Consider the following 15,036-nt stretch of genomic DNA (forward strand, 5'->3'; position numbering starts at 1 on the left):
GTGAACGGGGTCTATTGAAAGTGTTTTGTTACATTTGTTTTATACATGTAAAAAATACAAGTTGATCCTGAAGAAATCCAGTGAGTTAATAACGTCCTGTATACTCTACCATTGCTGCACTAATAACATAGAATTATTTCTATTTTTACAGAACACTTTTTTACTAAATGTTTTTTAACCACTTTAAGACCGGAAGGATTTGCCCCCTTAATGACCAGGCCCTATTTTGCTATTCGGCACTGCATTACTTTAACAAACAATTGCGCGGTCGTGCGTCGCTGTACCCAAATAAAATTGACGTCCCTTTTTTCACACAAATAGAGCTTTCTTTGGTGGTATTTTCTCACCTGTGCGATTTTTTTTTTTTTTCGCTATAAACAAAAAAAGAGCGTCAATTTTGGAAAAAAAAAAACAATATTTTCCACATTCTGCTATATGATATTCTCAAAAAAAAAAAAATTAAAAATCAAAATTTTTTAACATTTTAGGCCAATTTGTTTTCTGCTACATATTTTTGGTAAAAAAAAAAACCCCAATAAGCGTATTTTGATTGGTTTGCGCAAAAGTTATTGCGTCTACTAACTACGGGAAAGATTTACGTCATTTTTTATTTATTTTTTCTTACTAGTAATGGCGGCGATCTGCGATTTTTTTTGCAGGACTGCGACATTGCGGCGGACAGTTTGGACCCCTAACTGACATTTTTGACACTTTTGGGGGGACCAGTGACATTACTACAGTAATCACTGCTAAAAATATGCACTGTTACTTAATGACACTAACAGGGAAGGGGTTAACCCAGGGGTGATCAAAGGGTTAAATGTGACCCTAGGGGGTGTTTTCTATCTGTGGGAGGATGGGTTTGTGAAATAAACACAGAGACCTGTGTTCCTAAACAGGAGGAACACAGGAGCTCTGTGTTGATAGCTGAGAGAACAACGGTCTGCTGTGTTTACAACAGCAGACCGCTGTTCTCTCTTCACGGGGAGCGATCGCAGGTGCCCGCCGGCCCCGTGGATCGGCTTCCCCGCTGGTGAGTGGACGCGCGCCTCCGGCTCCTGCGAACCACCATACAGGTACAACGATTTGCAGGAACCTGTCGACCTGCCGCCATATATAGGCAGAGGCTGGTCGGAAGTGGTTAAATTGTAATGCGATATTTAAGCATTTCTCTAGAATTTCCAAAAACCTCAAATGCTTCTGGAGTAAAAAATTTATACTATGTTCTTACATATGGTATTAGTGCCGGTTCACACTGATGCGCTTGTACTGCGAATGCGTTGCGTTCTAAAAAGTCTCCAATCGCATGCACTTAAAAAATACATTGCATTCGTGACGGTCGTTCACATCTATGCGTTGCGATCTAGATGCGAATGTGATGCGATGAAAAAAAGGGTCTTGTGCGAGTTTACAGTGCTGCGTTGCGAATTTAGTCTCCATAGACATCAATGTAAATCGCTCTGAACTCGCATGTACAGTTCAGATATGTGCGAATATGTGTATAGTTTGTCCCGACAGCTACACCCCCCTATTTCCTGTCCCGAGCCTGCATGTGACATCCACAAACATCTTCAGCAACAAACATGGCACCCAAACGTGTTGGGATCGACAATGAGGAGCTGATCAGGCTTGTCCGTTCCAGGCCATATATATGGGACAGCCGTACTGCAGAGTACAAAAACAACGCTATGAAGAAAAGAGGGTGGGAAGAAATTTGTGCAAGCCTGTATGAGGACTGGAGTGGATTCACAACTCAAGAGCGCAAAAAGAAAGGTATGTGTATATATTCTCCTATGGGGGGGCCATGTTTTAAATGGGGATCTATGTGGGGGGGCCAAGTTTTAAATGGGGATCTATGGGGGGGCCAAGTTTTAAATGGGGATCTATGTGGGGGGGGCCATGTTTTAAGGGGATCTATGGGGGGGGCCAAGTTTTAAGGGGATCTTTGGGGGGGGCCAAGTTTTAAATGGGGATCTATGTGGGGGGGCCATGTTTTAAGGGGATCTATGGGGGGGCCAAGTTTTAAGGGGATCTTTGGGGGGGGCCAAGTTTTAAGGGGATCTTTGGGGGGAGCAAGTTTTAAATGGGGATCTATGTGGGGGGGCCAAGTTTTAAATGGGGATCTATGTGGGGGGGGCCATGTTTTAAGGGGATCTATGGGGGGGGCCAAGTTTTAAGGGGATCTTTGGGGGGGGCCAAGTTTTAAATGGGGATCTATGTGGGGGGGCCAAGTTTTAAATGGGGATCTATGTGGGGGGGCCAAGTTTTAAATGGGGATCTATGGGGGGGCCAAGTTTTAAATGGGGATCTATGGGGGGCCCTGTGGAAGACAATGCATGCTCAGTATGTAACCACAGACGAAAAGAAATGCATTACGCAATGTTGAACATTTGAACAATAGTTTATTTATTGAAACAAAGTACAGTAAAAATTAATTAATACTCTTTATTGTATGGAATCAAGCTGCCATGGCACTTGACCAGCAGGACTCATAAAGTAGTCAGTGAAATTCTCCCTGATGTTGGCCCCTCTGTAGTTTCCCCTGGTGTGGATCCACTCTGCGCCTTCCATATCATCCATCAGGGAGTCCTCGAAGAGGTATCCATCTCGCGATCTTACAAAGTTGTGGAGTACACAGGCAGCTTTGACGGCAATTATGGCGTTATCCGTGGTTAGAGTCAGTGGCGTGTGTAGAAAGCGCCACTTATTTGCCAGAATACCAAAACTGCACTCCACAACTCTGCGCGCTCTTGTGAGCCTGTAGTTAAACACTCTCTTTTCAACAGTCAGTGAGCGATTAGCATACGGGCGAAGCAGGTGTTCCGAAAGTGCAAAAGCCTCATCACCAACAAAAACAAATGGGAGGCTTTGCTGAGATGTTCCAGGCAGTGGTCTTTCATGTGGGAGGTCCAGGCTTTTTTCACGCAGCATTTTTCCAAAACTGGAGTGGGAAAAAATACTGGAGTCGGAACTGCTCCCATATGAACCAACATCTATGTAGATGAATGAGTAGTTTGCATCCGCCACTGCCAGCAAAACCAAAGAAAAATATTTTTTGTAATTGAAATATTTGGTGCCGCTACCAACTGGTCTCACAATCCTAATGTGCTTGCCATCTATAGCACCGACACAATTAGGGAAGTTGCAGCGTTGCCAAAAAAGATCAGCTACAGAGATCCACTCCTCTTTGGTTGGTTTTCTCATCACCACATCTCTTAGGACCTCCCAGATGGCAATACAGGTATCGCGAACAATTGTGCTCACAGTAGATTTCCCCAATTTGAACTCGTAATGCAGGCTTGCAAAAGAATTACCAGTTCCAAGGTACCTGAAATAAAAAACAGAAAGTTATTATTAGTCATGTTTTTCTCTTACAGAATTACTAATACGAACAAGATGGCGTAGCCTCAAGGATACCCTGCAAAGGTACAAGAGACTGGAACGTGAGGCGAGAAGTGGATCCGGTGCCCCCCCTAAGCGTCCCTATGCCTTTGCCAGATGTCTGGATTTTCTGCTCCCGGTTCTAGAAATGCGGAAGTAAGTTTATTGTCAAATTCTCTTTCACTATTAACCCATCCTTCCTTCCCCCTCCCTCTTCACCCCACCCCCAACCCCCTCACCTTCCAATCCCCACCTATCATTCAAATTATATATTGGAGCGGATGATGAAAAGTTGTTTCATGTTTGTCATTGCAGCACACAAGCAAGTTGGGAGGAGGTGGAGAATGTGCAGGAGGAAGGGGAGGAGGAGGAGCATGCAGCTCAAGTTGATGAGGAAGAAGGCGTCGCATTTGCATGTTCGAATAGTAGTTCAAATATTCCTAACGAGTCACAGAGTTTGGATGAGTCAGGATCCGCTCAAGAACCAGAACAGGAGTTTGAGGAAACTGACGTTTCCACGCCTTCCACCAGGCCTCAAAGTCGAGGCTCTACATCCCACAGGAGGAGAGTCAGCAGGGCAACTGCTGAGGCGGAAGACGAGCAGACAAAGCACTTAGTGGACATTATGTCAGGCATCAGCCAGCAACTAGATGCACATAAATGTCCTCACACACTATTTGCTCATAGCTTGGTGCCTCTTCTCAAAGAGGTCCCGTCTGAAAGGTATTTCGACATGAGAATGGCGGTACAAAACTGCATACATTCGCTCTCTGTACCACGACAGTTACCGCAAGACACTCCATGGTCCCCTCATTTCACACCCAGTCATTCTGCCATTCCAACAAACCCTTATCCGTCAAGTTTTGACCAATATCGGAGCATCCATGAGACCCCTAGATCCCAAATCCCATATCCTATTCCTTCCCCAATTCCCTCTGTAATCCCCCCCCACACTAGAACACCGGATGTCTCCACTTCTTCCCATTTCCCCCCCTCCAGCAGACCACCACCACCACCATCACAATCTAGTGCATTTTCCCCAAAAATACCTCCACCCTATCCACAATATAGGCCCCCAAGTGGACCGTCACATAGACCTCCATCCCCGCTTGTGCCATGGCTATATCCCAACACCGTGGATCATACACCCTCAGGCTCTTCAACACCACTTGATCTGGAGAGTTCACCAAATTTTTTGGATCTATAGTACACTAAGTTGTCTTTTTTGACCTAATTTTTCTGTATTTTGTTCCTTTGTTCTTGTTACATGCAACAAAATAAAAAAAAAAATAAAAACTTTTTTTGAAGTCAACTTTGCCATCATATCTGTCTGCATTCACTGTATTGCTAACTATGGAGAAAAAAAATACATGACTTTTCACAAAATATATCACACTTACCGTAATGTAACAAGCAATCTTTCAGCAGGCACAACACTGTTCCGGAAGGTGGTGTTCTGACGCTCCAAACGTGAAAAGAGCAGCCCAAGTAATTAGTCAAAACTAAAAAAAAACACAACACACGTAAGTGGCAAGCAAAAGGGGGGCGTGGGGAGCTTCAGGAATGATTCGGGGGTAGATATAGGTGAAAACCGAGAGAGAGGAAAAAGAGAGATGGGGAAAAAAGAGATATAGAGGGAAGCAGCAAAAAGAGAGAAGAAGAAGGAGAGACTCCCTCTCACATACTAACCTATTAACAGACATCCGAGTATAGTTGAAAAACTTCTCTTCATGTTGCCGGAGATCATGATAGAGGACATTGAACTGACCTCTCTCTTCCCTGTTTGAAATTATGGGATGAACCCAATACCTTCGTCTTCTCATCATCATCATCCTCATCCTTCTCCTCCTCCTGTCCTTATTGATCAAGACTGCAGCAGTGGCAGTAGCAACTGCTGCCATGACCAAAGGCAAATGAAACATAGTGGCAATACACCAAAATACAGCACACTCTCCACAACGTAATCTCCAAACAAAACCACAGCTCACACTCCACGGTGTACTCTCCTCATAAAGACCAGGAAGTCCACCGGAAGTTAACACCCATTTCATTTGGATTGGCTGGAGCAAAAATCGCACCTGAGCTAATTAACATGATTATACGCAATGCGATTCGCATTGCAATCGCGCTGTACTATGGAAAAACGCAAGGTAAACTCGCACCGCAAATTCGCATTACAATCGCAAGCGCATCAGTGTGAACCGGCACTTAAGGTTTGAACATGCACTACAGATACAGATTTATCCGTCGTGTTATATAACGTCTTTATGAATAAAACCAAGTTTCATAAACAAGCAAAAATATTGCTTTTTGACAAACAGAAGTGCAAATTTAACCACTTAAGCCCCGGAGGATTTGGCTGATAAACGACCAGGGGGTATTTTGCGATTCGGCACTGCGTGATTTTAACGGACAATTGCGCGGTCGTGCGACGCTGTACCTAAACGAATTTGGCGTCCTTTTTTTCCCACAAACAGAGCTTTCTTTTGGTGGTATTTGATCACCTGTGCGATTTTTTGATCATGCGCCATAAACAAAAAAAGAGAGTTAATTTTGCAAAAATAGCAATATTTCACATTTTTTTATATGAAATTCCCCCCCAAAAAAATGTAAAAATCAACATTTTTTAACATTTTTGGCCAATTTGTTTTATGCTACCTACGTTTGGTAAAAAAAAAAAAAAAAAAAAAAAAAATCGCAAAAAGCGTATTTTGATTGGTTCGCGCAAAGGTTCGCGCAAAAGTTATCGCGTTTACTAACAAAGGGAAAGATTTTTGTCATTTTTGTTGTTTTTTTTTTAACACGTAATGGCGGCGATCTGCGAATTTTTTTGCGGTACTGCGACATTGGGGCGGACAGATCGGACCCTTGACTGACATTTTTGACACTTTTGGGGTTACCAGTGACATTTCTACAGTAATCAGTGCTATACATATGCACTGTTACTGTAAAAATACACTGGTAGTGAAGGGGTTAACTTTATTTGGGAGGGAGGGGCTGTGTGTGTCCCTAGGGGCGTGCTTTCTACTGTGATTGGCTGTGGCTTGAGCTGTAAGGACACTGATCAACGGATCTACATAGTAGATCCGTGTGATCAGTGTCTTTACACCGAGGAGACACTTGTGTAAACAAGCTGCCTGACTTTCTCCCTCTCCCCCGCCGATCGCAGAGTGGTCGGCGGACATCGGGTCCGCCGGTCACACGCGCGGGGGGGGGTCCGTGACCGCGCGGGAGTCATATACGCTCAGTCATAAATAACATTAGCTGCCCTCAGTGCCCTGAAGTTGAACGAGTGGGCGCCTGCAGCGCCTAGTTCTCCTGACTCAGACTGACTGACTGTGACTGTCTGAGCCGAGCGCGGTGAGCCGCTGCACAGCTAACCAATCACGCGTGCCTGCACACCTGTTTGGTTCGCTGTGCCGCTACTCACAACGTGATTGGTTCGCCTGTGCTCAACGCTGCGTCAAGAGAAGAACTAGCTGTGGGCCGGGGATGGATGTCACTGTGTCAGGCTGTGTTCTTCACTCCTTCTTCTACCTGTAACAATTACCTTAGGTAAGTCTCTCTGCCTCTGGTGGTCTCTACACAATTGAACTCTTCTAATAGATTAGTCACCAGCTGACTGTCACCTCACACTTCCCAGCTCATGGTTCGGTAGAGCAACCCCCCCCCCCCTAATTTCAATGACAGGGGTACCTATTTGGTACTGTGGTCCCTACACTCACCAGTGCCCAGCCTGTGGGAAATGTTGGTGTCTGCTTCCTGCATTAGGTGTCAAATCCAGGAGATAGACTGAATTGGTGACCCAATAATTCATGTACCAAGTCCAGGAGATGTAGCCAAAGGATATATGGAAGGCCCCAAAACCTCATTTACCAGGCTAGGAGATAGGATCAAAGGGAAAGGGCAGGGCACTGAATTGGTGACCTCAAAACCTCAGGTACCAAGGCTATGGGATAAGATCAAAGAGCACCTAATGGGTGACCTCACAATTCCCAAACCTCAAGTACCAAGGCCAGATGATAATACCAAAGGGCACTAAATGGGTGACCCCCACAATCCCAGGTACCTAGGCATAAGATCTAAGGGCCCTGAATGGGTGGTGCTGGTCACTACATTGTCAATTGATGGGGGGGGGGGGCATGCTGGTCACTACATTGATGGGTTGGTACACTGGTCACTACATTGTCAATTAATGGGGGGGCATGCTGGTCACTACATTGATGGGGGGCATGCTGGTCACTGCATTGATGGGGGGCACGGCACGGTGGTCACTGCATTGATGGGGGGCACACTGGTCACTGCATTGATGGGGGGCACACTGGTCACTGCATTGATGGGGGGCACACTGGTCACTGCATTGATGGGGGGCACACTGGTCGCTGCATTGATGGGGGGCACACTGGTCACTGCATTGATGGGGGGCACGGCACGCTGGTCACTGCATTGATGGGGGGCACGGCACACTGGTCACTGCATTGATGGGGGGCATGCTGTAGTAACTCTGCATTGAATGGGGGCACGCTGTAGTAACTCTGCACAACTAAAAATTCACGACGAAGAGGATCCGCCGCAAAAAAATATCGCAATATATTGACCCCCAAAATAATACCTTGCCACCCCTTTGCCACCCCTGTTTTAAAAGTCTAGCTCCGCCACTGTCCCCAGACCCTCCCAGGCTAGTGACGTACCGCTACGTCACTCTGCCTGTGAGGGGCTGACCGCCGCAGTACATAGTCGTGCGGCGGTCGGCAAGCGGTTAAAATATAAATAAAAAACTGTAAATTCTATTGGGTGTAATGTCAGGTTGCAAGTGGGGATGGGGAAGTAAACGGGAGTGCACAGGGCAGGGTGCATTATACTTTAGGGATGGGGAGGTGACCTGCAAGTGGGGATAGGGAAGTAATTGGGAGTGAGGGTGTGCACAGGACAGGGTGCATTATACTTTAGGGATAGGGAGGTGACCTGCAAATGGGGATGGGGAAGTAATTATGAATGAGGGTGTGCATAGGGCAGGGTGCACTATACTCTAGGGATAGGGAGGTGACCTGCAAGTGGGGATGGGGAAGTAATTGGGAGTGAGGGTGTGCACAGGGCAGGGTGCATTATACTTTAGGGATGGGGAGGTGACCTGCAAGTGGGGATGGGGAAGTAATTGGGAGTGAGGGTGTGCATAGGGCAGGGTGCACTATACTTTAGGGATGGGGAGGTGACCTGCAAGTGGGGATGGGGAAGTAATTGGGAGTGAGGGTGTGCATAGGGCAGGGTGCACTATACTTTAGGGATGGGGAGGTGACCTGCAAGTGGGGATGGGGAAGTAATTGGGAGTGAGGGTGTGCACAGGACAGGATACATTATACTTTAGGGATAGGGAAGTGACCTGCAGGGAGAGGAAACCCTCACCACGTCACCTCCATACAGACACAAATCTGACGGAGGAGTTCTTCTACTGTGATTTGCATGGCATTGTTCCAGAACTCCGAGGGAGCCTGCGTATCTCAGCCAATACATCTCGCCGATAGAGTCAGGGGGCTGGGGCTTTAACAGACAGATGGAGCTCCGAGGAAAGCGGAAGTTCAGGTAGGTATTGGTGATATTAGTCGACTAAAAGGTACTGGAGATTTTAGATGACTAAAATACGACTAAAACACGGCTAAAACGAAAATGGCATTTTAATCCAAAGACTATGACTAAAACGAAATAGAAATTTGATGTCAAAATTAACAGTGCATTGAGTGGCCACATTACTGTAACCACCACTGTAACTCTAAAAGCTGCTATAAAGAATATTGCTTGTTGGAGCCATACTGACGTTGAGTCTAAAGCCTGGTACACACTATTGGTTTTATTCCATTCAACCCAGTGGGTTGAATAAAAAAAAAAATGAATTAAAAAAAAAAAAAAAAAAAAAGTCAAAATTACCATTGGCTGAGAGTGCTGATTGGGAGCCAGTCGGTTTCTGGTTTTTCAGCATGCATATCCAACAGAAGCTTGCCAAATGATGGGCTTCTGTTGGATCGGTTGGTTTACACACAGGCCAAATGTCGGCCGGCATTCAGCCCATGTATACAGCGCTTAAGACAATAGAGTATGATCTCTCTCCATTGTGTTACAGGTAGATGAACTTTATTCTAAGGTGTTATGTGGATTGCATCCAGGATACTCACAAACAGCCGATTATAAGAGTACAATACAGCAGATTATACAGTGCACAACACTCTTCAGTTCTGGCATCCACAAGATCGGTTTACATCACAATCCTCTCCACTCTTCCAAGACAAACATTCTACACCCCTTTCATTTGAAACATGACTTATCACAGCATAATTCTGGAGATGCAGCCTAACTCTGTCTTTCTCAACCTTTTAACCCAGGTGGAACCCTTGAAATCATTTTAAGGTCTCAGAGAACCCATATCTACTACAGCTTATGGTACACTTAGCATGATCATCAGTAAGTTGTAGAATATTTCAAATAAAGGAATGAAGAATGTTGCATACCTAAAGTATTCACCATTGGTGGTCATTGTAGATGGGAGAGAAATCTGCCACTGGTCAAGAATTGAAAGGTTATACAAATTCAAAAAGGTAGACTACCATAAAAAGCTTATTTTCTAGAGTCCAACTTTACCCTCCTGCCCATCGCTACATATAATTATATAGTTAGTGAGGTTGAAAAAAAGACACCAGTCCAACCTATGATGTGTGTGAGTGTGTGTGTTTGTGTCAATAGTACATTGTATACCCTTGTATGTTGTGGTCGTTAAGGTGCCCATTTAATGGTTTTGTTAAACTATTGACGCTCTCTGCTGATACCACTGCTTGTGGAAGAGAATTCCACATCCTTATCGCTCTAACAGTAAAGAACCCTTTACGCAGTTTAAGGTTGAACCACTTCTCTTCCAGTTTTAGTGAATGGCCGCATGTCTTTTTAAATTCCCTCTCGCTGAAAAGTTTGTTCCCTATGCTAGGGTCGCCAGTACGGTATTTGTACATTAATATCATATCCCCTCTCAAGCGTCTTCTCTCCAGGGAGAAAAAGTTCAATGCTTGTAGTCTTTCCTCATAGCTAAAGTCTTCCAGTCCCTTTATTAGCTTTGTTGCCCTTCTATGGACTCTCTCCAGTTCCCACACATCCTTCCTGAGGACCGGTGCCCAGAACTGGACGGCATACTCAAGATGTCGCCGGACCAGAGTCTTGTAGAGAGGGAGAACTATAATTTTATCTCTGGAGAAAATCCCCTTTTTAATACATGCCAGTATTCTGTTGGCTTTGCTTGCAGCAGCTTGGCATTGCATGCCATTGCTGAGCTTGTTATCTACTAGGACCCCCAGGTCCTTTTCCCTCCTTGATTCGCCCAGAGGTTCACCCCCTAGTGAGCAACTTGTATTCATATTTTTGGCATCCAAATGCATTACCTTGCATTTTCCAACATTAAAACTCATTTTCCATGTAGTTGCACACCCCATTATTTTGTTCAGGTCTTCTTGTAAGGTTTCCACATCCTGCGTAGAAGTTATTGCCCTGCATAGCTTTGTATCATCTACTAATACTGAGATTGAGCTGCTTATCCCATTCTCTAGATCCTTTATGAATTAAACAGGATGGGTCCCAGGACAGATCCTTGGGGGACCCCACTTTCCACACCAGACCATTCAGAGTAGTCGCCATTTATCACCACCCTTTGGACTCGCCCCTAAGCCAGTTTTCAATCCAGGTACACAACCTATGGTCCCTAACTACGTACCTTAGTTTGTACAGTAAATGTTTGTGGGGAACTGTATCAATTGCCTTTTCAAAATCCAGATACACCACATCCAAAGGCCTTCCTTTATCTAGATGGTAGCTCACTTCTTCATAGAAGGTTAATAGATTGGTCTGGCAAGAATGATTTTTTGTGAATCCATGCTGATTCCTATTAATGATACTATTTTCATTACTAAAGTCCTGCATATAGTCCCTTATCATCCCCTCCAATAGCTTGTAGACTACTGATAATAGGCTTGTAGTCCCCAGGGATATATCTCGCCCCTTTTCTAAATATTGGTGCCATGTTGGCTTTTCTCCAATCAGCTGGAACCATTCCCATCAGTGGACTATTTATAAAAATTTGGAACAATGGTCTGGCTATCACCTGGCTGAGTTCTTTAAAGATCTTGGGGTGTAAGCCATCTGCTCTCGGTGACTTATTTATGTTAAGTTTTTCAAGTCTATTTCTGACTCCATCTTCTGTTAACCATGAGGATGCTTCCTGTGACATGTTATTAACATTAACATATAGGTTACTGTATCCCCAAATTCTTTTGTGAAGACTGTGAGGAGAAGAATGTATTCGGAACCTTTGCCTTCTCTGTCCTTTATAGCCAAGTTCTCTTCATCATCCTTTATGGGGCCAATATATTCTGGCCTCACTTTCTTAATATTTATATACTTAAAGAATTTCTTGGGTTTTTTTTTTTACTCTCCTTCGCTATGTGACTTTCGCGTTCTATTTTAGCCACCCTGATTGCACTCTTACATTTCTTATTGCCTTCTTTGTAATGTTGGAATGCTGCCAATGACCTCTCAGCCTTGTATTTTTTGAAGATCTTTTCTTTTGTTTTTATATGCATTTTTGCATTGCAATTTAGCCACCACTGGTTTATTTTAGCTCTTTTAAACGTATTCCCTGTTGGAATGCACTGGCCAATACCTTTTATTAAGTATGTTCTTAAAGCACTCCCATTTTTTCCTTCATGTTCTTTTTTCCTAGGATTCTATCCCATTTAATATCATCTAGCAAAGAGCGCAGATTAAGGAAGTTAGCTCTTTTAAAATTAAGTGTCTTTGTGTTACTCTTGTGTTTCCATTTCTGGGATTTATACTGAAACGAATTGACCTGTGGTCACTGTTTCCTAAGTTGCCCCGCATTTCTACATCCTCGATCAGGTCTGTATTATTTGTAATCAGTAGGTCTAGTAATGCATTGTTTCTTGTTGGTGCGTTCACCATCTGCCCCATGAATTTGCCCTGCAAAACATTTAGAAAATGACGAGCCTTACAAATGAGCAGGGTCACTTTCCTCTTCACTGATGATGGGTGGACCTCACCTCAACCATGCAGAGAGCATTGCTGACATTAGCACCATTCTATGCATTATCATACTGTGATTGTAGGGTGATTTAGTGATAACCCCTAAGAGGTGAATCACCAATGCCCTGCACTCCAGTCAGTGGATTAGCTGATGCCAGGCTTCATTCTACCCGGAAGAGGACAGGTGCTCAATCACAGAACACTGGAAAAGAGGGGAGTATTGCAGCCAGAGCACCATTTTTTATTTTACGATTAGTGTGCTATTAAATTATATAATTATAAAAAATAAACTTGGGCTTTAGATACATTAGTGCAGGGGTGTCAAACCCAATTTCATCGAGGGCCACATCAGCATTATGGTTGCCCTCAAAGGGCCAGCTGTATCTGGAAGACTAGATGTCCAGAGCACCCCACTCTCCCTTGCATCAGATGTAAAGCGCCCCCCCCATTATCAGATGTAAAAAGTCCCCCACCTTCCCTTACATCACAGTGCACCCTCTTTACCTTGTGCTTCTTCCTGGAAGAAGCTGGGGATGGAGCTGGGAAGCAGAAAGTGCAGGGTCTGGAGGAGGACCAGAGGAGGGGCTGGAGTTTGCTGAGACCAGGGGAGGTGGAGATGAGGTGGTGCTGCAGCTGAACAGGGAGGTACAGAATCTGTATAAGGAGTTCTGTCCTCCTCTCTGCTGCCGACTGCTGAGACAAGGTAGGGACAGAGATGAGGGGGTAGCTGCAGGAGAGGTGCGAGGGTCACATGAAATGGCCTGGAGGGCCACATTTGGCCCGCGGGCCTTTTGTTTGACACCTGTGCATTAGTGCATGCTTTTTATAATGGAAGTATTAGTAAAACCATTCTAAATATCAGTTTATCCCATAGTTTCTGTTGGGTTTATGGATCCCGTGATAAAGAGAAAACGTTAACCACACGTTAACCACAGACTCCTAATATGGTGGTAGGCGCTGACAACTTATTATGTGCCTTTCTGCTGTAGAAATACTGACATGGAATGTGTGCATGGCCCCGTGCTCAGCCAATAAAATTACAGATTAGGTCTACTGTCAGTGGGAAATGCTGAAAGCACCTGCAACTTGAAATCCTGGGACATACAGTGATGTGTCGCAGCGGCTTCCCCCATCCTAAATCCTGGGATTTAGGACAAAAAAGTGACATCATGGTCACAGGACTGCTACAAACTATAGGCCTTGCCAGCCCTGGATGCCTGCCCTTGTGATCACACTGAAAAAAATTACTTTAAAGTGCAGTTCACTTCTAATCTATTCACATTGTTTTAAACCAAGCCCTGATGAAGGGGGCATTTCTGGGCCCCGAAATGCAATTGCTACTCTTTTGATTGTCCCCAATTCATTTTGGAATAAAGTTGTATCTGTACCTCTTAGCAGTGGTGTGGTATTTTTATTACATTACGCTACAAGCAAAGGAGATCATGGAGAACCTCTGGGGTGTGGAAGCTGCCTGCCCAGGGACCAGATTATTTACGTCAACATTGACACTTTAAGATAGCAATACCAGTGAGATAACCCTATGGTGTCCAGCGATGTTTTCCTCACTTTCCTTAATTTTTTTATGCCTGTGGGCAGATTAGGACATGTAATAAGCTTGAGTAAATACCTTAAACCTAGCAGTTTACTGGTGACTCATGTGACGTCATGGGTCTTTTCTCTTCCCCTCCAGCTGAGGCATAGAATGGCTTTTTACTCATGGATGTATTTATGTGTGAGTACCATTTTGTTCATTAGTACTCCTAGCCCATGTCAGTGAGATGACATACTGCTAGGGAGCATGTCCATGACAGCCTAGGTGTAAAGGATGATAATTGATGTGGGCATCATGCAACCCAAAAGAGGACCTTTGCTGGATTGCATAGAGCTAAGTGTGGAGTGGTAGTGCCAGTGGTAAGGTTTAGGGTGAAGGTTGTATTGTTTGCCATACTGGCCCACTCAAGTGGAGTCAGGCTTTTGAGCTTAAAAGCAGGATAAGCAAATAGTGGCTAAATACAAGAGGCATGGGTACTCCTATTTAAATCTTAGTGTGCTTTGGGCATTTCATTCAGATCTGTACAGTAATCTGGGGTGAAACTTTTCTGACTAGTCACTGCTGCTCTCTCTTCTTGTGCAGAATGATTGGTCTTGTATTTGCCCCCTCCTATAGTTTTCTGCAGGCAGCTGGTAGTGGGTGGGGCCTGCTGGACCCCTCCCACAGCTTTGTTCTCTCTCCTTGTGCAGGGGGGCTGGTCTTGTCTCCTCCCCTTCCTGTAGTTTTCTGCAGGCAGTCTGTAGTGAATGGAGCCTGCTGGGTCCCTCCCACAGCTCTGATCTCTGCACAGCAATGATGGTACTGCTACTTTAACAAGGTAATATATGGGTTTGCAAAGACATTTGGTGCACACAAAGCAGATTTATATCTTTTGTATCTGCTGAGAAATACATTTAAATAAAAGTTTTTGTACAATGGAGTCCAACTCTAATGTAATGTAACCACGCAACATTTAAAAAATATACTACTGTGTTGCATAGACATGCTGCTGTCCTTTAACGGGTTGACAAGATGTGGCTCGATGAACCAAC

At 44.6% G+C, this 15,036-nt stretch overlaps 2 protein-coding genes across 2 annotated transcripts in view; both read right to left on the bottom strand.

The window, feature by feature from the left end:
* Nucleotides 1–3,204, bottom strand: part of LOC309555646 (uncharacterized protein) — a gene marked incomplete at both ends in the record, with an annotated part of 59,455 nt that extends 56,251 nt beyond the window's left edge. Inside the window, one exon of the mRNA XM_082257681.1 lies at nucleotides 2,620–3,204. Coding sequence (XP_082113807.1) covers nucleotides 2,620–3,204 — 585 coding nt within the window. The remainder of the gene's footprint in view (nucleotides 1–2,619) is intronic.
* MAL2 (mal, T cell differentiation protein 2) overlaps nucleotides 1–15,036 on the bottom strand; it is a 122,784-nt gene that overhangs the window by 103,868 nt on the left and 3,880 nt on the right. The window lies entirely within an intron of this gene.

Source organism: Pelophylax lessonae, assembly GCF_965119305.1.
Source record: "Pelophylax lessonae genome assembly, chromosome: 5".
Taxonomy (NCBI): domain Eukaryota; kingdom Metazoa; phylum Chordata; class Amphibia; order Anura; family Ranidae; genus Pelophylax; species Pelophylax lessonae.